Source organism: Stegostoma tigrinum, chromosome X (assembly GCF_030684315.1).
Source record: "Stegostoma tigrinum isolate sSteTig4 chromosome X, sSteTig4.hap1, whole genome shotgun sequence".
Classification (NCBI taxonomy): Eukaryota; Metazoa; Chordata; class Chondrichthyes; order Orectolobiformes; family Stegostomatidae; genus Stegostoma; species Stegostoma tigrinum.
The window spans coordinates 5,991,071-6,014,267 of NC_081404.1; the positions used below are offsets into that span (position 1 = coordinate 5,991,071).

Sequence of the window (23,197 nt, forward strand, 5' to 3'; positions counted from 1 at the left end):
GAATCTCTTTGGATTCTCCTTAAACTTATTTGCTGAAGTTATCTCATGTCCTGTTTTTGCCCTCCTGATTTCCCTCTTGATTATACTCCTCTCAGCTGTCCATACCTGTTATATGTCTCCTTCTGTTTCTTGACAAGAGCCTCAATTTCTCTAGCCATCCAGTGTTCCGTACACCTACTAGCCTTGCCCTTCACACTAACAGGAACATACTGTGGCTGGACTCTCGTTATTTCATTTTTAAAGGCCTCCCACTTTCCAGCTGTCCCTTTACCTGTGACTAGCTGCCTTCATTCAACTTTTGAACGTTCTTGCTTAATACTGTCAAAGTTAGCATTCTTCCAGTTTAGAACTTAATTTTGAGGTCAGGTCTATCTTTTTCCATAACTAATTTAAAACTAATAGAATTAGGGTCACTGGCCCCAAAGTGCTCCCCCACTGACACCTTAGTCGCTTTCCCAGCCTTAGTTCCCAAGAGACAGTCACCTTGCTAAAACAAGGCCAAATCATTCGACAGCAGTTTGTAATGAACTGTTAAAGGAGGCAAAACCACGTACTTACCTTTTAAACTCTTCCCATTCCAATCTATGGTTCATGCCTTCATGCAGCTGAAATCCAAACTCTGGTGGGAGAGCATACTAGATGTATACTAGATGTGAAATGCTTTTAGACAGAGTCCATTGCATACAATTGCTAGTCAGTCAGTCTTCAACCTTCCACACGCCATTAATGTTCCAACCTGCTGGCTGACTCTTTTTTTAATACATATTTTAATTCCATTAACTGATTAGTTCACAACATTTGTGCTGATACCCTTAACTGCTAGGCATTTAACATCATATTAACAGATTTAGATACTATCAGATTCCTGTCTTTCAATAAATAAATGAAATGATTCATATGAAAATATACAAAATGATACATTGCATTTTCATTGTTATAAATCTTTAATAAACTCTAGGTTCCATACCATCTTGAAAAATAAATTGATTAGATTATACATGAATATTTTATTCTCATAATTCATTATAACGCAAAGCATTCCTGTTTGAGGATATCCAACAATTTTTTGTAAAGCTATCCAATAGCTGGTTACGTGCATCAATCCATTTCGTTTTTGAAATTTTGTTTCTTTCTGACATGTTTTTCATATGTGTGAGGATCAATTCTCAATTTCTTCTCTGCAATACACTCATCAAGTGGACATTGTCCCATAGCAAGCCATTAACGAAATAGCATTCTATCGACACATTTTTTTCCATGATTGGCTCTTCTAAAGAAGCTCCTTTTAAAATACTCGATAAATACAAAGCTATTACTTCTGCCATTGCAAATGTCTGCAGTTAAAGTGCTCTTAACTATTTGAAGAGCAGAAGAGAGGAGGAGCTGTGGACAGTCATTGTGTCTGAGAGAGAGAGAGGAGAACCCTGTATTTCTGAAGCAACATGGGGATAGTAGTTTCATAGAGAGCAAGGGAGACAGCGTGAGGTCAGCAGTTCCTCAACAGTGCAAAGAGAGCATGGATAGGAGAAGAAAAGAGCAGACATGTGTGAGAAAGGCAGCATCAACAGGGGACAAAAACTGACAACACTGCCCTTTCAATCTGTTTCTACCTATCAGAGTTGAATTGTGGTGTCACAGGAAGACATGTAGGTGAAGTGCTACTCATGCCCCTACACCTCACGCTCCTCGCCTGCATTCAAGGCACAAAACAAACCTTCCACATTTGACAGGGGTCCACTTGCACATCCATCAATGTGGTCTCCTGCATCCGCTGCTCCCAATGTAGCCTCTACATCGGTGAGACCAAGTGGAGGCTTGGGGACTGTTTTGTAGAGCATCTGTACTCTGTTTGCAACAAACAACAATACCTTCCGGTCACAAACAATTTTCACTGTCCCTCCCACTCCCTGGGTGACATGCCCATGCTAGGTTTCCTCCAGTGTCACAACGATGCCACCGGCAAACTGGAGGAGCAGCACTTCATATTCCACCTCAGGAACCTACAGCCCAATGGCCTAAACATGAATTTTAGCAGTTTCAAAATCTCCCCAGCCTCATCCCGTGAGCAACCCTCCTCCTCGTCCCCACCTCCTTGACCTGAAACAACCTGTCCATCTTCCCTCCCTCCTCACTGACCAATCCCCACCACTCTCTACCTGCACTCACCTATACCATCCCACCCACCTACCTTCCCCAGCCCCACCCCTCCTCTCTTTCTATTTACTTCTGAGCTCCTTTTCCCCTCCCCATTTCTGAAGAAGCGACCCGACCCAAGACACCAACTTTCCTGCTCCTCTGACGCTGCCTGGCCTGCTGTGTTCCTCCAGCTTCACACTGTTATCTATAGGTGATTGGTGGGTATTTCTTCCATGTCCATTTTGATTGACCATGTGGCTTAAATCACAGATTAATACAAGTTATTACTGTTGTATGATTATCCAATCAACTTCATGCACAAATGCAGCGATTATACTATCTTATTATAACTGAGCACATCTTTAGAAGGCTAGGAATTTTCCCTTTGTCTAAAAAAAACTTGATGTATCAAAAACCTCCACACTGTGTGTTCTGCATTTTCTGCTCTCAGATACACGGCCTTTATCATAAGGGATAAAGTATTTGACAAGCTAATTAGGCTCAAGGCAGAGCAGCCACCAGGATTGATGGCCCACTTCCAAGGATTTCAAAAGAAGTGCTGGCAGAGATAGTGGAGACATTGATCGAAATATACCAGAACTCATTGGATTCTGGGAGAGTTCCAGCAGATGGGTGTCACATTAGCAATTCACCAATGTTCAGAGAAAGAGAAAGCAGCAATCTATAGGCCAGTTGTTATGAAAATGCTAGAGTCCATAATTAAAGAAGAAATAGAAGGTCATTTAGAAAAGCTTAATACAGTCAAACAGAGTCAACACAGTTTTGTGAAAGAGCAATCATGTTTGATAAATTTGCTAGAGTTCTTCGAGAGTATGACAAGTAAGGTTGATAAATGGGAGCCTGTGGACGTAATGTACAGTATTTGAATTTCCAGGAGGCATTCACTAAAGTGCCACACAAAAGATTATTACATCAGATAGGAACTCTTGGTAGTGAATAATGGTATTACCATGGATTGAGGATTGGTTAGCACACAGAAAACAGTTGGAACTAACAGGTCTTTTTCAGACTAGAAAGATGTAAACTAATGAAGTGCCACAAGGCTCAGACCTCAGGCCTCAATTAATTACCGTCTATATTAATGACTTGGAAGATGAGCCAGAATGTAATGTAGCCAAATTTACTGATGATACAAAAATATGTGGTGGGTGGGTGGGATGTGTTGTGATGAGGACATAAACAGTCTGCAAGGGAATATAGGTTGACTGAATGGGGAAAAATTTGGGAGATGGCATTTTATATAGAGACGTGTGAGGTCATGCAGTTTGGTTGGAAGAATCAAAAAGCAGATTGTTAGTTACATGAAGAGAGATTCCAAATAAAAGTACAGCACTAAGGGTTCTGAATATTTTTGTGCATGGAACACAAAGTTGGCATGTAGGTGCAGCAAGTTGTGAAGAAGACAAACGGGATCTTGGTCTTCAGTTCGAGGGGATTGGAATTTAAAAATAGGGAAGTCTTGTGAGAACAAGTACAGGGTGTTGTCCGGGTCCCGCCTGGGGTATTGTGTACAGTTTTGGTCCCTGTATTTAAGAAAGCATGTACTGGCATTGGAGGCAGTGAAGAGATTCACAAGGCTGATTCTCAGGATGAAGGGGCTGATTCATCAAGATTGATTAATTGACTTATGCATTCATTTGTTAGAATTTAGAAGGATGAGTGGTGATCTTATTGAAACATGCTAGATTTTGAGATGGATTGATAGGATAAGTGTGAAGAAGTTGTTTCCATTGTTGGGGGAATTCCCAAACTCAGAGACATAGTTACAGAATAAGGGGATCACTCATTTAAAACTGAAATTTGAGAGTTTCATCTCCCAGAGGACAGTGAATGTCTGGAATTCTCTACGCCAAGAGAGTTGGAGAGGCCAGATCTGTGAAAATAATTAAAGAGAAAGTAGATAGCCCTAAACTCCCTGATATTTTAAAAATCTATGAGGAACTGGCATGAAAGAGGCTTTGCCCAGATCAACTATGATCTTATTGAATATTAGGGCAGCTTTGAGGAGCTGATTGGCCTACTACTGTTCTTATTTATTCTTATGAACTCTCTTTACAATTCCCAAGCTAATGTCATGTCCTAATAAAAAAAAGAAGTTGCTGGAAAAACCCAGCAGGTCTGGCAACATCTGTGAAGAGAAATCAGAATTAACGTTTCAGGTCCATTGACTCTTCCTCCAGTCTGGGAAAGGTCACTGGACCCGAAACGTTAACTCTCTTCACGTTAATTTCTCTTCACAGATGCTGCCACACCTGCTGAGCTTTTCCAGCAACTTCTGTTTTTGTTTCTGATTTATGGCATCCGCAGTTCTTCCGGTTTTTAATGTCATTTCTTCCCACTGAAAATATAATGAATGCTCTGTATTTGAATAACATCACAGCATATATGTAGTGTAGCTTCTGCGCTTTACACGTTCAGTTGCCCAACTAAATTACTCAATTGGCCTGCTTCTTCCCTAGTTGTAGAGCCTTTTATTCTTATCAGGATTCTGTAAAAATTTTCCAGATGAGACTGTCGCTTCAGAATTATTCCCAACTTAGTCTGTCTAATATTTAATCCTGTATGTCTCAAAACCCTCCTGAACCATGAATTCTTATTTGAATTCTGCTTTAAGCCCATTTATGACAATGTTTTCAAACCTCCCTGCTACCAACCCACAAAAAAAACCACCTACTTGTATCCTAAAGATGCCTGAAAGTTTCCCTCATTCTGTCAGTAAAACATGGCTGGGTCTGCTTTCAATTTTAATAAGGCAGACCTTACTAATTAGAACCAAACTCCAGAGGCATCTTTTAGGTCACATGAAAATTTATTTAGTTTCCAGAGTGCCCACTGTGGCACCTTTTCAAAAGAGCAAAAAAAAACCCAGTAGGGAATGCTAAAAGGTTAATCAGGGGGAAGAAATTAGAGCACTAGAGGTAACTAACTGGGAATGTAAAAACAGATAGCAAGAGTTTCTACAGATATTTAAAGAGGAAAATAGTGTGTAAAGTGAGCATGTGTCCTCAAGACCTAGAGTGGGGATTTAAATGTTTGATTAGAAAGAAAATATTGAATGAAATGAGCAATTATTTTTGCTTCTGTCTTTTAACTATAAAGGATACAAAACTATTCCAAAAATAGCTGTAAAGCAAGAGGTGGTAGGTAGAGAAGAACTGAGCAAACTTACAGTCCACAGAGAAGTTTACTAAGCAAATTGATGGAGCTGTAGGCTGACGAGTCTCTGGTTCTAAATGGACTGCATCCTAGGGTCTTAAAAGATACTACTAATGAGATAGTAGATGCATTGGTGTTAATTTTCCAGACTTCCCTAGATTCAGGAACGCTTTCGTCGACTAAAAGTAGCAATTTAACCTAAATCTTCAAAAAGCAAGGGAGGCAGAAAACTAGAAACTATAAGCCAATGACCTTGATGTTTGTTGTGGGCGGGGTGTTAGAATTGATTATTAAAAGGATTACAGCTACATACTTTGAAAAATTCAAGGTAATCGGAAAGAATCAGCATGGTTTTGTCAAAGGGAAATCATAGTTCCTTAAAGGAGAAGCATGTTCTGTGGATAAAGGTGAGCCTGTAGGTGTAGTGCACTTGAATTTCCAGAAGGCATTTGATCAGGCTCATATTGAAGTTTATTGTGGGAAATAAAAGCTCATGGTGTTGGTGAAACATGGATAAAAGATTAACGGATAAGCAGAAAATAGTATGAATAAATAGGTCTTTGTTTGATTGGAAAGATGTGATGAATGGAATCCCACAGGAGTCTGTGCTGGAAGCTCAACTTTTTACAATTTATATCAATGGCTTGGATGAGGAAGCAAAGGCATGGGAGCTAAGTTCGCAGGTGACATCTAGGTATGTAGGAAAGTATGCTGTGAAGCCTCTGGTATGTGCACTTTACAATGATATTTTCTTGTCAAGGCATATGATCAATTTTCAAATTGTACGGTGAATTAAGCTCCATCAAAATAATTCTATGTTTTCATCCTAAAATGTTTCTAAGAAAATGTGAGGATTGTAGTCTGTACAGCTAATGATTTTGCCCACATTATTGGTAAAAATAAAGTCATCATTGTCTTACTGGACCACAGGGCTGCTCTCTCATTGGAAAGCAATAATTGGTCATGGTTTAACCTGAGAGTCACCACACCGTAAGCAAAGGGAGAGGTTGAGAAGGAGAGCACTTCATAGCTACCCAGTAAGCTAGTGCATGAATTGAACCGATGCAATCAGTGTTTCTCTGCATTGTAAACCAGTCATCCAGCAATTGAGCTAACTGAACCTCAAACTGTATATTTAAAATTGTGTAGAACCAGCACAAGACTTTGTCTCTTTTTCACCAGTTGAATAAATTGGTTGACCTGTAGTCAGGTTTCCTTGAAAATTATCTGACAGACCATTCAATCCACATCTTTTCAACTTGAAGTAAAAAAGCCAGTTTGAATGGTATTGCATAATTTGCCACAGCTAAAACTGGTGTCATTAATAGTAGTTTTAAAATTTTCAAAAGCAATTGGACACTCTTGCATCCTTTCAAAATTTCTGCCTTTTTTCAACATGCTTGTTAAGGGTGCAACAACAGCACTGATATTTGGAACACACTTGTGATAGAATCACTCATAATGTCAAATTTCACATTTCATGTTAGGCACTGTACTTCTGCTTCTCTAAATATTACTTGGCCTTGTCCCATGATATAACCCAAGTAGGTCACCTTGGCTTTGATAAATTCACTCTTGGACAAATTTATAACCAAATCACCTTTCTGAAGCTGATGAAATATTTCAGTCAAATGGTGTAAATGTGAAATGTATATTGGAAGCATTGTTCCTGAGCTTTGGTTTGTTAACTTTTCTTGAATTAATTTCAGTGGTTTACAATTCAGTTTGTGAGCAGGCTGCCTTGTGTAAATCTTTCAATTCCAAATCTTGTTTGTTGTGTTTCTGTTAAAGATAGGCTAAACATATCAGCCTTGTTCTCTTTACCTTAATACTTTTTAGTTAAATTTTCTATATCTGATAATTGAAGTTCAAAATTATCTTCTTGTTTCATTGACACATTTTCTTCCTGTCTAACTTTATCGTCCCAAGATCTCATCACAACACAGTCAGGAAACAGTCCAGGATATTCCTCCTGTAACATTTCAGTTTCTTTTACATCCACTGATGCTTCACCAAGGATGGGAGAACAATGTATACTTGAAACCTGCTAGGTCATTTCCAAAATAAATTTAGTTGCTTCCATCAGAAATTGTCTTGCCAGTCGCATTACAATTTCTCCATTTGCTATGTCCAAGACTGGTTTATAACCTCCATGTATGCATCCAGTTAATATTTTCTCCATCATTAACCCCTGATGAATATATAGGAGGTTTGGTTATTAAGCTTGCAAATGGCACCAAAATTGGAGGTGTAGTGGACAGTGAAGCAGGTTACCTCAGAGTGCAACGGAATCTTGATCAGATGGGCCAATGGGCTGAGGACTGAGAGATGGAATTTAATTTAGATAAATGTGAGGTGCTGCATTTTAGAAAGGCAAATCAGTACAGGACTTATACATTTAATGATAAGGTCCTGGGGAGTATTGCTGAGCAAAGAGATGTTGGGGTGCAGGTTCATACTTGAAAGTGGAATCACAGTTAGATAGCATAGTGAAGAAGGCGTTTGATATGCTTGCCTTTTTTGCTCTTTGAGTATAGGACTTCGGAGGCCATATTGCAGCTGTTCAGGATATTGGTTAGGCCACTACTATAATACTGTGTGCAATTTTGGTCTCCCTGCTATGGGAAGGATGTTGTGAAACTTGAAAGGATTCAGAAAAGATTTACAAGGATGTTGCCAGGGTTGGAGGGTTTGAACTGTCGGGAGATGCTGAATAGACTGGGGCTATTTTCTTTGGAGCATTGGAGGATAAGAGGTGACTTTCATAGAGGTTTCTAAAATCATGAGGGATATGGATAGGATAAGATCAGTTCCTTGGGGTGGGGGAGTCCAAAACTAGAAGCCACTGGTTTAAGGTGAGGAGGAAAGATTTAAAAAGGACCTAAGGGGCAACTTTTTCATTGCAGAGGGTGCTGCGTGTATGGAATGATCTGTCAGAGGAAATGGTGGAGGCTGGTACAATTACAACTTCTAAAAGGCATCTGGATAGTTATATGAATAGGAAGGGCTTAGAGGCATATGGGCCAAATGCTGGCAAATGGGACTAGATTTATGTAGGATATGTGGTCAGCATGGACGAGTTGAACCGAAGGGTCTGTTTTCATGTTATGTATCTGTATGACTGTGTCTGTAGACACCAAATAGTGTCATCAGCCAGCATCAGTGACTGGCTTGCTCCAGTGTGGGTCATTATTTGCCTCCTTGATTCAAAGCATAAATAAAAGGCATCTGGATGGGTACAAGAATAGGAAGGGCTTAGAGGGATATGGGCCAAATGCTGGCAAACGGGACGAGATTAGTTTCGGATATCTGGTCAGCATGGACAAGTTGGACTAAAGAGCCTGTTTCTGTGCTGTACAACTCTATAATTATGACATAAGAAAGGCACACTTCCCTCTTGCATCCAGTGAATTTAAAAATCCTGCCGAGATCTCCAACTAGTTGTGATCCCAACTAAGATAATAAAATGTGAGGCTGGATGAACACAGCAGGCCAAGCAGCATCTCAGGAGCACAAAAGCTGATGTTTCGGGCCTAGACCCTTCATCAGATCCCAACTAATGTTATTTTGGCACAAGTCGGATCCCAAACAGGAACCAGGCTTGATCAATCATACTTTGAGTGGTTTTTATTTTAAGTAGGATTTAGGAGGATTCCAATACATTTGATACGCATATTAGGAGCAATAGGGGAGCTAGGGAAAAGGTAGCTCCATTCAAGGACAAAGCAAGGGATTTATGTGTAGAGCTGAGGAAGGGGGTGAGTCCTTAATGATTACTCCACATCGGTTTTCACCAAGGAGAAGGACATTGATGATGATAAGGTTAGAGAGGGATGTGGTGATATTCTAGGACATGTCTAGGATATTAAGGAGGGGGAGGTGTTTGGTGTATTGAAAAACATTAAGCGTGATAAGACCCCAGGGCCTGATGGGATCTTTCATGGGATACTGAAGGAGGCAAGGGAGTAGATTGCTGGGGTCTTGACAGAGATCCTTGTGTCCTCTTTAGCCCCAGGCGAGGCCCAGAAGACTGGAAAATGTTGTTCCTTTTTTCAAGAAGAGCAACAGGAATAATCTAGGAAATTACAGGCTGGTGAGCCTTACATCAGAGGTAGGGAAGTTTTTGGAGAAAATTCTTAGGGACAGGATTTACTGCATATGGAAAATAACGGACTTACTGGGACAATCGGCATGGATTTGTGTGGGAGAGGTCTTGACTGACAAATTTGATTGAGTTTTTTGAGGAAGTGACAAACAGGATTCATGAGGATAAGGCAGTGAATGCTGTCTGCATGGTCTTTACTAACACATTTGACAAGGTACCTCATGGTAGGCTGTTCCAGAAGGTTAAGTCGCATGGGATCCATGGTGATTTGGGAAATTGGATACAACATTGGCTTGGTCATAGAAAACAGAGTATAGTTGTAGAGGGGTGTTTTTCTGACTCTGCCTATGAACAATAGTGTTTCATGAGGATCAGTGCTGGGACCTCCGATTGATTGTAATATTGTATGAATGATTTGGATGAAAATGTAGGTGGTCTGATGAATACGTTTGCAGACAACACGTAAATTGGCAAAGTTGTGGATAGTGAGGAAGGTTGCAAAAAGATACAACAGGATGTGGATCGGTTGGAAGGTTGGGCAGAGAAATGACAGATGGAATTTAATCTGGACGAGTGTGAGGTGATGCATTTTGGGAGGTCAAATGCAAGAGGAAAGCATACAGTAAATGGCAAAACCCTTAGAAGCATTGATAGACACGAGGATGTTGGGGTGCAAGTTCAGAGCTCCCTGAAAGTGGCAACACAGGTGGATAAGGTGGTAAAGAAGGCATACAGCATGTTTGCCTTCATTAGTCAGGGCATGGAGTATAGAAGTTGGCAAGTCATGTTGCAGCTGTATAAAACTTCTTAGTTAGGCCACATTTGGAAAATTGTGTGCAGTTCTGATTGCCACACTATTGGAAGGATGTGGAGGCTTTGGACATGGTGCAAAAGGGGTTTGCCAAGATTTGGCCTGGATTGGAGTGTATCCGCTATAAGGAGAGTTTGGACAAATTTTGATTGTTTTCGTGAGAGTATCAGAGGCTGAGGGATGACATGTTGGAAGTATATAAAATTATGAGAGGCATGGACAGGGTGGACAGTTGGAGTCTTTTTCCTGGGGTAAAAATGTCAAATACCAGGAGGAATAGGTTTAAGATGTGAGGGGCAAAGTTTAAAGGAGATGTGCGAAGAAAGTTTTTTTTGTAATGCAGAGGGTGAGGGGGGTAGGTGCCTGGAACTTGCTGCCAGTGGAGATGGTAGAAGCAGATATGATAGCAATGTTTAAGAGGCATTTAGACAGACACATGAACAAGCAGGGTATTGTGGGATATGAACCATGTGCAGGCAGATGGGATTAATTGACAATGGCATCATGGCTGGCATAGACATAGTGGGGCAAAGTGCCTGTTCCTGTGTTGTACTCTTCAATATTCTATCTTCTTAACAAAGTGGTCCCACAGCAAAACATAAGCAAACAATTCTGCAAATTTTGTTTGAACAACAAAACAGAAGTTTGCTAACAATGGAAGTCAAGATAAAATAGAATATAACCAAACCATCTACTTACTATACAAAATCAAAGATTTTTAAACACAGGAAAGTATAATCCTATTAACCAAAAACACTCCTTCATAAATTGAAAAGAAACAAAACATTTTTATTATACCAAAACACACTCAGACTATGCTAACACCAGAGTTCCAGTATCTAATGCCTCAGTAAGTTTGTCACTTGTAACTCCAGGTTTACGAATGGAACTGTAGATAGCTTCTTTCTGGAGCTATTACGCACCTGTTTATATGTATTTGCTTTAACTTCTTCAAGGCTCCTTTCTCAGGAACACTGGTCTACATTGCCATCCTATCCCAAGGTCTTCACAGGGCTGCACAAAACTCACAGTAAAACTAAAACCAAAAGCCTCCATCTTTAAGCTATGGCGTTTTCTTCAGCTTACAAAAACATTCTAGAAGTCTTTAACAAATCTCGAGGTCCCATTATTTGCCTTGTTGGGTTGCAAAACAATCTAAAATAAACAAAAAAAATCCCAAAGCAAAAAAAAAACAAAAACTCATTTTCTCTCAAGCCAGGCCTCAAAAGCTGTTTTAAAAGAAATCACCATGGCACAAGAAATGCTTACAAATTCATTATTAAATTCATATGCATAGCTGACCCACAGTTGCCAAGTCAAAAACCAGAAGACCTGATGTAAATAAATGATATTAAATATGAATAAATATCACAGTTTACACCCCAATTGATAGAACACATTGGGAAGTAAATACTCTGTTTTCTGTCCATGAGTTCTCAATCCATGCCAGCATATTCCCCTTAATGTCTTGTGCTCCAGTTTTTTGTTTACCAAGCTTTTGTGTGGGGCTTTATGCAGGCAGATATGAACTCCTAATCCTTGAGAAACATTTCTTTCTGCAGATCTTGCCTTCGGAAAACCTGGCAGCAGTGGTCATGGCTTCAACAGGTAGTGTCCCGTTGAACCAACCTCTTCTCATCCCGCTCAACATGGCTGGTCAAGTTACTGCCCAGCAAGGACTCGTGTTGACTTTTCCCACGGCATCCATTGGTTCTCTCCCGAGCCTTACCTCTGTCACTGGGGCAGGAGGCATTGTCAAGCTCCCTCTGACAAACTTGCAGGGTAAGCCATGCATCATTTATGTGGACACAATATTATTTTGCTGAACAAGTTCTTTTCTAGAGTAAGTGCATTTGGTCTGGCATATGTTATTGCATATGTCGAGTGCTATGTCAGTTACATCCAAAAATGTACATGCGCTATGATTAAAATTATATTTGTAGCTATGGAAAGTAAGGGGAGGTTTTCATCTATGAGTGCTTTGCAACTGATGTGAGAGAAAGTGGCTGCCCTTCTCAGTTAACAAGGTGTAGAGCTGGATGAACACAGCAGGCCAGGCAGCATCAAAGGAGCAGGAAAGCTGATGTTTCGAGTCTGGACCCATCTTCAGAAATAGGGGGGGGAGGCCATGATGGAAGGTGAACAGAGGAGCAGATAGGGGTGGAGAGAAGATGGACAGGTCAAGGAAGTGGGAATGGAGCCAGTAAAGGTGCATGTAGGTCGGGAACTGAGGTCGGGGTTGGTCAGTTGGGAGGGAGGGGACCAACCAATTGTCTTTGGGGAATGTGATTTCCCAAGTACATGGCAAATGACGATCTTGGCACAAATAGAATCTTCAGTACAAGCTTTCAGGGGAAAACAATTAGAAAAATGAAGAAATTTAAAAATCCAGCATTACAGCTCATAGGAATAAATTAGAAAACAGAGAAATAAAAGGGTCAGAACAACAGTCCTTCCAACCTAGTCCATGCTGGCACATAGCCTCTAGCCTGTGCTGGGCCATGACTCCAGACTGTTTTTCCTTGGCTGTGTACACCTATAAAGCCCAACAAGGCAATTTAGCACAAACCAGCCAGTCAGTTCACTGCGCAACCTCTCCTACCAACAGGAGACATTGAGCATGCTTATACTATCTTCTGATTATAATACCATTGCTGTTTTTGCTGCATTCATTTAGATTCAAGCAGGTACCCTTTTGAATTGAGCATTGCTGAGCACTAATTGGTAAATCTTTCTGAAGCAACCTGTTCAGAAATGTTATTACATAGCTTTGCAGCAAGTGAGATTTGAACCCCACTCTCCTGGCTGCAAGGTAGGGACACTGCCACTGCACCACAAGAACCCCTCAGCACTAACTGGCAGACTGAACAGAGTTTTAAAATCAACTGACAACAAAAATGCTGATGTCAAGAGAGAAGGTTTATTAGCAAATATCTACAAGCACTGGATATCATGGAGATTTAATTCTAAAGATGAGTTGGTTATCAGCGTCATTTAAGCTGCTGGTCAAATGCATCATTATGACCAGATTCTACTGTGTTATGAGTTCAGTAGACATGAGGTTTGAAACTCCTTGCTGGCTGTTCCTTTTACTGCACTGAATAAAGTGACATATCCAAGTCTGTCACAGGAAAATCTTGATTCTGGGGCAAAATTTTACTTAGGTTCCTTTTTGTTTAATAAGGCTACATTTGTTTTTGGCTTACTCTTGTAAGGTCACCTCAACAATAAATTTAGTAGAAAACATTCCAATTCAGCAGTTCCAAAAATTATGTTTTGCAACTGATTCCACTTTTTTAAAAACCTTGTAATTAAGGGTGCTGATTCCGGAAAACCTATAAAAGTGATCATTTTCTTCATTTCTGCTCAACACAGGCTCCTGTTTGATCTCTCTCTCCCTATTTGTCTCCCAGCTTTCTTTTTTAAGCCATCCTTTTCTTTCTAAGCTTTCATCCTCCTTTCTCTTCCTAATCAACTTAGTTTTTCTCCATTCCACCACACTTAGAACAAAGTAGAGAACTTTCTTGGCTCAGAATAATATGCCAAGAGAAGCAGATACAGCAAGAATGCATTTTATAGTGCATCATCAGTGGGCATACAGTTCACTTTACAGTTAAAAATATAATCAGTTGTTACCATGTGAAACAATAGAGCAAATCATCAAAGTAAGAGCTAAATCCATTTGATTGCAGTTAATTAGCAATGTTACATGCCAGAATTCTCACAGTACAGGTATAATTGATAAAAAAAATCATATTTACATACTTCAATGAATTCACTGTTAAAGTATTTACTTTCCAGCATATGCAAAGCTTCAGTAATGCTGAGTACTGATGGTGGCCCCACTTGCGGGAAGATCTTCACTGCACAATAAAAATCCCACAAAAGAACCTGAGTATGGGGTGAGATTGTAGGTTAGTTTGATCTGTCACCATACAATATACAAACTTCGTGCTGGGTGGAAAGAATCCACAATCTGGAAGGATAGAGAAGGAATTTGGGGTTAGTCTTGGCTGTGCCAGGCCCCACCGTTTATATGTGCAGATTGATTTGGCTGAAGGAGAGGGTGAAAGAAGCACCTGTCAACTCCATGCATACAGCAATAGCAAGGTGATGTCAACTGTTTGGAATGTTACAATTTCTTTCTGCCTTGCCTTCATAAAATATGATTAGTTCAACAGAGAGTCTTGCCAAGAACAGCTAATCAGATTAGAATTTTGTTTTGAAAGAGCAGTTCTACATTATCTTGTCCACATTGTTTCAGATCTGAATTAGACAAATACTGTCTTTTTTGGCTAGCACCTGACTGACTTTTCGACCTGACCAAAACCAGAAAAGTCTTTGGAATCCCAAAGAAAATTGAAGATACCCTTCTGAAAAAAAAAACAGGATGATGGGTTTCTCTTTGAGAATCCTTGTGTTTGTAATTTTATACAATGGGAGAGGAGGAATGTAGGTAATCAGGCTTGTACTTAATGGCTGTCTGAGCATTGTCGATTCCTTAAACTATGTGAACTTTGACTGTTGTTACAAACATAAGGTCGATAAGATTGTTGTGTTTTAGGAATGTATCTTTGATTAAGGGTTAATGAAGGGGTCATGTGACCTGTATGGAAGTCTGCCTCACAATAGGCCTGCATGATATGGCTGTTAAAGATTTTAAAAAAGATCTGGGTTAGTCTTGCTGGAAAGGTGTTTACATTGTTTAAACTGCTAATCTCCAAAGTCACCTGACAATGTTCTTTAAGATAAACGTGAGTTGTGGCGTCAAGGATAGCTAATTAGCATTTCTATATGAGTACGAGGCCCATGTGACTCCTGTCACAATGGAGTTGGGCTTTGAGGGGACGTGCGGTGTTTCTAAGATATCCCTAAAACTCCCAGACATAGGCATTCTTCCTGGATCTGGGATAAAACAGCTGGAGGCCAAAAGTCTCCTTGGTTCATCAGGTACCATTGTGGGTGGGACCTCACACTGACTACAAAAAAAAATCAGAATTTGAAATCAAGGCTGGAAAATTTACTGAGATTGTGCTAGAGGCAGAATTCTCTCACTGTGAAAGACGGTTTGGGGGTTTACAGTTATCTAGACTAAGAACGGAGAGGAACAGAGCTAAACATTTGGAGCTAAAAGCCAACTTGAGTGAGATCTTGCAACATCAAATGATTGTCATAGATTGCTGTGTATTAATAGACTCAGTGTACAAGATCATCCTTTTTTGGGCTCAAACTCCTTTTTTAATATATTTCACATACTGTACTGTCATTAAGCATCAATTATTTTTACTCCATAAATCGGCGTTTTACTGACTGATATCTTAACATATGGCTCATGGGATCCAGCAGGTGGTGTGGGCTATGTTGTGAAGGTTATGGGAGTTTAAATCATGTCCACAAAGAGCAGTCCATGGTGAACTATACAGATGGTGATGACCCACACCCACAGCAGTACTTCGCTTTTATACTCTGCATAGAAGCCGACCTCTCTCATTGAAGGGGTATTTCAAGCTGCAGAGCCTTGTCTTATCTGTGGATGGTGAGATCTCACAGTTCGGTCTAATTTGTGTTACTTCCATTGCCCAACATGTAGGGCAGGATCTGTGTTTGTCTTTTCTGGTGCCCATGTCAGGACTATAAAATACTACAGATGCTGAAAATCTGAAGCAAAAATGGAGAATGTGGGGGAGAATACTCAGTAGGTCAGGCAGCCTCTGTGCATAGGGAAACAGAAAAGCTTTCTCAGTAAAATCGATAAGGCATGGATGGATGAAAATGCTCCAGCAACTCATGCACTGCCAAGTTGATATCTTAAAAGATAACATGACAATTTTAACATTTTACAACTTTTAAAGTAAAAGTCTTCAATGGATGACTTTAGATAAGAATGCTGTTTTTCTCTCTACACAGAGGCTGCCTGGTCTGCTGAGTATTCCCAGCGTTTTCTGATCTTTCCTTCATTTGATGCAATTCCACCATGTCAATTGTCTTTGGGCTAGACAAGCAAATGTGTCAGTGGATACTTGGTGACAAAGGCCAAGTGTTCCTTCCAGGATCTCCTTCCATAACTCATGTCATGTGTGCAGATGCCCACCATGCCAAGTATACATTCTCCAAGCCGTGAAAAAAAGAAGCATGAGCAAGCATTATGCTGTGTACTATAAAGTATACTGCAAATTACACCAAATAAATGGGGTGCAAATTTCTGAAATACATGGGTAGGCCTCCCGACTAGTCTGTATAAAATATAATTGTTACAGGCATGGTTTATTGTTTTAGTGCCCACTACAAAGAGTAGAGCTAACTGGATTAGCTGAGAGGTTAATATACAGGAGTCACAGCTTTAAAGTAAATGGTAGAAGGATTCAAGGGGAGTTGAGGAAAACATTTTCACCTAGAGGGTGATGGGTGATGACAGCTAGCATCTGGTTCAGCTAGAATCTTTGGATAGATTTGCTGTCTCCAAGACTTCAGTAATACTAGCCTACAAGGCTAACTAATATTTAAAGTAATATTTAATGCTGAAGGGTTAAGTTAGTCTGAAAGAAGAAACACATACTTGGGTAACAGGAAATAGTTTACAAGGCAATTATAAAATAATAGATTAGCTGCAGTAATTGCAGTAGTACTAGGTAAGAGAGAATGGTATCCCTTACAAGATAGGAACGAGATCAAGATTTAGATTTAGGTTTTATTGTTACATACTCAAGTACGGGGTACAAAACCACAGTGAATAATGTAGTTTTGCCACATGCGCTGTCTTAGATTCGAAATCTTAATTACAGAAATAGAGACATAAAGAAATAAGCTTAAAAAGTTTAGCACTACATTCTTCTTAGCATAGAAGTAGAAAAATTGAGAGAAAGTTAAAATTTCAAACATTACAATTCTTTCTTAAGCCATGGGTCCGCAAATGCTCCAAGCTGGGCTTCCCCAAGAGGGTTCACTCTCCTCCAGGCTGAGCATGCTTTCACCCGTGCTAGGCTAAGACCTACCCAGACTTCCCTGCCGCTGGCAAGGCTTAAGCCCCAACTGCTGCTGTCACCATGCCTCGCATCTGACTGCTGCTGTCACCATCCCTTGCTGCCTGGGCTACATGGCTGTTGTATCTAATTGATGAATTGAAGAACCAATATTGAACTGGTGGATTGGTGGCTCAGTGGTTAGCACTGCTGCCTCACAGCGCCAGGGACCCGGATTCGATTTCATCCTTGGGTGACTGTCTGTGTGGAGTTTGCCCATTCTCCCTGTGTCTGCATGAGTTTCCTCTGGATGCTCTAGTTTCCTCCCAAAGTCCAAAGATGTGCAGGTTAGTTGGATTGGCCGTGCTAAATTACCTTGTAGTGTCCGGGGATGTGTAGGCTTGGTGAGTTAGTAATGCTTAATGTGGGGTTACAGGAATGGGGAGGTGCCTGGGTCTGGGTGTGATAGTCTTCGGAGGGTCAAATGGGCCAAGTGGCCCACTTTCGCATTGTAGGGATTCTCTGATTTATATGAATTGACTGTCTCTGTGAGGAGCCAGTCATTTATATCTCAGCGGGCAGATTTATTCCAATGTTAACCGTCCCAGACCAACTGTCTTATGTAACAGTGCAGGTCTGGGACTTACTGCACAAAAAGGTGGGGGTCGAGGCAGACTCACTCATGACATTTAGAAAATATTTGGAGATGCATTTGAAATGCCAGAATCCACAGGGCTAAGGACAATAAAGAAAATTACAAACAGCTGGATCGCTTTCTTTGGCCAGGACAGACATAATGGACCAAGTGACCTTGCTACACCATGAATATTCGCTATTTCTATGTCTAATCAAATAGAAGTATCCTTTCCACAATAGTCTGTCAGCCACACTTCCTGACTTGCCTATTGCTATGTAAATTTGCACATGGCACAAGGAATAGCCCCATGATATCTTGCATTTTGATTTAGTTCCTAGGTTCCGATACTCCCTCCTCTGTAGCTGATGCTAACATGAACCACAATGACTAGATATTCAGTTCTCCTTCTAGGTTCCTCTACAGATGCTCAGAGATGTCCCATACCATGGCATCAGATTATCCACATGAATGTACAGCCTCAGTTGCAATTTCAGAGGATGCTATCGAACCCTGTCATAGGGTGCTGGAAAGAGTGGATAGAAAAGCTTTCCATTAGTGGAAAGACTGAGAATGTAGAGGGGCACAGAAGATATGAGGAAAGTCATTTGTATGCAGGCAGTGGTTAGGATCTGGAACATGTGGTCTGAGAACATGGTGGAGGAAGATTCAATCAAGGCTTTCAGAAAAGAATTAGATCAGGAGCTGGAAAAGAAAACTGCAGACCCATGGGGTAAAGGCAGGAGAGTTGGACTTGGTGCATTGCTTATGCCCATGACCAGCATAGACACGAAGAGCTGATGGAGAGTCCAGAGTCATACAGCTATCTAGGCTGCTGTTGACAAATGATCAAACAGATTGACACATTGTCATGAACAGAGATTCTGCACAAATGTCAGCTAATTAGTTTTGTTCTCACTGCATGTCTTTGTGAGAGGAGAGAGCTCAGCCCCAGTTCTAGCTCCACCTTTAGCACCAGCTCTGAGGATGCTGCCTCAGAATCCTCAAAAGAAGTACCATCATGGAATCTGCTGCTTGCTTCACCAGCACAGATACATACACCCTGGTGGGTGTATGTTCTGGATTAGGCTCTGGGTCACAACCTGATGAGCATATCACAGACACGAATCCATAGCTGATGGAGAATATGAAAACTGGAGGACTGCTGAAGGTCAGTCCCCTGCTCAGCCCCGAGCAGAGGATGAGGCTCTGGATTTGGCCATAAGAAACCCGTTAGAGATGCAGAGACGGACAGGGGACCATCTAGCAGAGCTGCCGTGTACCCTCAGTAGACATGAGCACAGGCTAGAGCAGCTCGTAGAGATTCTGCCTCCTGTTGTGGCTCAGACCTGTGAGCACTTGGCTGCCTCCATGGGGACCTAAGTCTTGTGGATACGTGGACAGCCAGATACTGTTCGGGGCTGTCACTTCATTGCTGTAACCGTGGGTGCAGTGCAATGTAGCAATGGTTAGGCCAAAGTAGAATGAGGCATCTTGACTTCCTCAAAGAGCCAGGGAGGTGCCACCACACAGCAACAGGGATGGAAGACGAGGGCCTGCCATGGCCCCAGCTGGCGTGTTCATCCCTGGACATGCCAAGCATCCACTGCCTGTTCCCCCTCCTTTCTGCCAGTAACAGCCTTGCCTCCAGCAGGACAGCACAAGAAAAGAGCACCTCCACCTGTGGCAGCCTCAACCCCGATTCCTCACTCAGCCTGGAGACTGGTGGCCTGTTGACCATGTCACACATTGTCCAAAAATCTGTTGCTGCATCTACGTTATTCACTCTCTCAATAGCAACAGTAGCAGTGCCTTCCCAGCCCAATGTTGCTCATCAGAGGAGACAGCGAGCTCCCCTATCTCCCCCTCTGCACGTTGTAGCCCCCTCCTTTGTTCAGTGAGGTTGTGCAGGGTGAAACTGACCACTTAGTTCTGTTGAGTACTGCAGCATTCCTCCTGAATGGTCTACACCACACACCTCATCTTCAGCAGTTCAATGGTTTGCTCTAGTGTTGTCCTGGTTCAGGCCTGAGTGACATTATACCCCTACTGTGCTGAACTTTATTGCCTCTGTCCTGGTGTGTCACCAAGGGAGCCAACCCTGCAGAAGCTGAGCGGGTACAAACACTTACGGTCCCTGTGAGTGGGTGAGGGAATGTGAGAACTCCCGAGGTAATGTACACACACCTCAAAGATTTAGTTCACATTGAGGAATTGCTGTTCAATCAGTCTCCTCTCAATCATTAGTGAAGCGCTGGAAGGGATTGCCCAGCAGTGCTATCAGATGGCACATAGTCAGCTATAACTTGCTCACTGATGCTCTGTTCCCAAGTCTGCCAGGGCCACTTTGCTCCTGGCCTACGAGTAGCCTTGGTCCAAACATGGACAAGAAAGTTCACAGAGGAGCTGGGAGTAACTGCCATTGACATAAAGGCAGCAGTGGCATCCAAGAGCCCTAGTACCACTGGAGGTCGTGGGAATCAGGGGAAATACTCTGCTATTCAGAATCATACATGGCATGAAGAAAGAATGTCCCCCTGGCTCCTCAGCATCTATCGAAAAGCTTGATGCCTTCCAGCCTTCCAGAACAGAGCAGCCCCTGCTAGATTGACACCGCATTCACAAATATTAATTTCATCCTCCATGGATGCTCAGTAGCAGCAGCGTGTGCAGTCTACGAGATGCACTACAGAAATTCATCGAGGCACCTTAGCACCTTCCAAACCCATGACCAACTACCATCTGAAAGGAACGCTGAAAAAACTTGATTTCTACCATCTAAAAGGACAAGGGCAGCACATACATGGGAACAGCACCATCTGCAGGTTCCCCTCCAAGCCATTCACCATACCTGATTTGGAAATATATCGCCATTCCTTCACTGTCACAGGGTCAAAATCCTCCCTTAGGCAATTTTGAGTCAACCGACAGCACGTGGACTGCAGCAGTTCAAGAAGGCAACTCACCACCACCTTCTTAAGGGGAAACTCGGGATGGACAATAAATACTGGCCCAGCCAGCAATGTCCATGCCCCACAAGTGAATAAAAAAAATTTTAAATGACGTATCAATGATCCCCTTGTCTCGAAACAGCCTTACAAGTTCTGCAAATGATGTGGTGCTTTTAGCCAGTACTCACCTCCCTTTTAATATTTTGTTGCTAATCTCTGCCTTAGTGAGCTGACAATGTTAGTTTAGCTAGTACGATGGCATGGTGCAATCAGCCTTCAATCAATGTTTCAGGCATAAGCATATTCATTCTGCATGCATTACAAATAGGGGGGACATTTTTGTAAATGTAATGCAGCTAAAGTTTGCAAATATGTGTTCCATGTATTTGTCCCTTCGTTGTCCTCACATCCAGCAGATGCTGTGCTTTTACCCATCAAATTGACATTGCCTGCACCCACCCTGGGCTTTGTCCCAGTCATTTTCCAGTTACCTTTCACAGTTAAACAGCAGCAAGTGATGGCAGGGAGCACAGTTCATGGTGCACTCCATCAGCACCATGCTCCATCTGGTTGCTAGGTAACTACTCAGAGCCTTCATGTCCTCTTTTACGTCACTGTACCTTGACAGCCCATTTCCACCCATCGCCCCAATGTAGACTTCACCTCCAACTGTCCTCTCTCTCCCCTCTGACCCCAAAAATTACACTTTAATGATGCCCACCCTGCTCCTCCTGTGCTCTACTGCCCCACTGCCCCATAGAGGCAGTGTGGTGATGATCACTGTCAATAACCCTCCCCTCTCCTGTAGTTGACTGTGGCCTCCAATGCTGCTCCAAATAACTTCCCCTCTAAATTTCGAGTTTCCACTACTAGCATCCTTATCCCCAACTCTACAAATGCTTCTGCTTCCCTCCATCAGTGATTCCAGCACCACTACTCCCACAAGATGCTTCCTTGCACCCTACTGAAAGATGACAGGCAGACTTCCCATGACTTTATTCTCCACCATACACATTGAGGTTCCACTATCAAGGTCCTTGTTCTCACCACCACAAATGCCTCCACTTCCCCCACACTTCTGGCACAGTGGCTAGCACTGCTGCCTCACAGCACCAGGGACCCGGGTTCAATTCCAACCTTGGGCAACTGTCTGTGTGGAGTTTGCACATTCTCCCTGTGTCTACATGGGTTTCCGCCAGGTGTTCCAGTTTCCTCCCACAGTTCAAAGATATGCAGGTTAGATGGATTGTCCATTCTAAATTGCCTGTAGTGTTCAGGGATGTGTAAGTTAGGTGTATTAGGGAAATGCAGGAATAGGGTATGGGTCTGAGTGGGATGCTGTTTGGAGGGTTGGTGTGAACTTGTTGGGTTGAATGACTGTTTCTACACTGTGGAGGATTCTATGATTTCCCCTCCAGGTGGGTAGCTGATACATGCTGTTGGTGTTGGATCGAGGTCTTAGTGAGTCATACGTCAAGATGTGCCCCTCCCTGGCCATAAGCTGACTGACAAGCCAATATGCAGCCTGTCTGCTTATGCAATAGAGCTCATCAATCCAACGGTACTGATAGCCTTTTAGCTATTGCATAATCGGGCATTACGTGGCATGGCAGGGCAGGGCACAGGTACTGCAAACATGCCAGTGGATATTAAGTGACCAAGTTCTGAGAGATCAAGTGAGTCCTGCAATGCAGTTTGGTGCAGTCCCTGAGCTGGGTGCCTGGCCCTGCATGCAAAGGCCATGCCCCATGGCCTTTCAGTGCAACTCGCTGGTGTGCTCTGCATTGCAAATCTGTGCTTCCAAAGAATCCTTCAAGTGGATTGGAGAGGTGGCCATGAGGGGCTGGCAAGCACCAGACGCCAATGACCATGGGCAAGGGGTGCGTGCAGCTGGTGCCCATGGATCTTGCCCTGAGGTGCTGATCCACCTAGAGGCTGTTCACAACCAACAACAAGCTGAAGTTTCCCAGCACCTGCTCTGATTTCCATGTAGCGATTTCTTGACATCTAGTTTGGTATGTTTAGTAAGACGGGAAGCTGAATGTGGTGAAGTGGTGAGTTGCAGCATTGATAAGGTGTTTAGCAGCAATAATCTCATGAATTGACACCTTGCAGCTGCCTAGCAAGAAATGTGCCTCGTTGCTCAGCAAAAGCACAAAAGATGATGCAAGATGCTCCCAAAATTGAGATAGACTTCGTCCAACCTCTAGTGTGACCCTGCTACAAATCTTGGCAAAGCCCATGTTAACTCAGAGTGATAGAAGATTCCATCCAAGGTTACTTGGTGATCGAGGGTGGGAACTAAATATTCCAGAGTACACAATATTTCAGAAAAACAGACACAATGGCAAAGGAGAAAGGGAAGCCCTGATAATGAAGGATTACAAACAGGCATAAGTGAAAAGGGTACCAGTGATAATGGGA

General features: G+C 42.2%; 1 protein-coding gene across 4 annotated transcripts in view; it reads left to right on the top strand.

The window, feature by feature from the left end:
• The window catches only part of pou6f1 (POU class 6 homeobox 1), a 186,346-nt gene that overhangs the window by 83,991 nt on the left and 79,158 nt on the right, over positions 1-23,197 (top strand). For all 4 annotated transcript variants that reach the window (XM_059643392.1, XM_048523309.2, XM_048523308.2 and 1 more), the window contains one exon: positions 11,792-12,011. In XM_059643392.1, the coding sequence (XP_059499375.1) occupies positions 11,792-12,011 (220 nt within the window). The remainder of the gene's footprint in view (positions 1-11,791; positions 12,012-23,197) is intronic.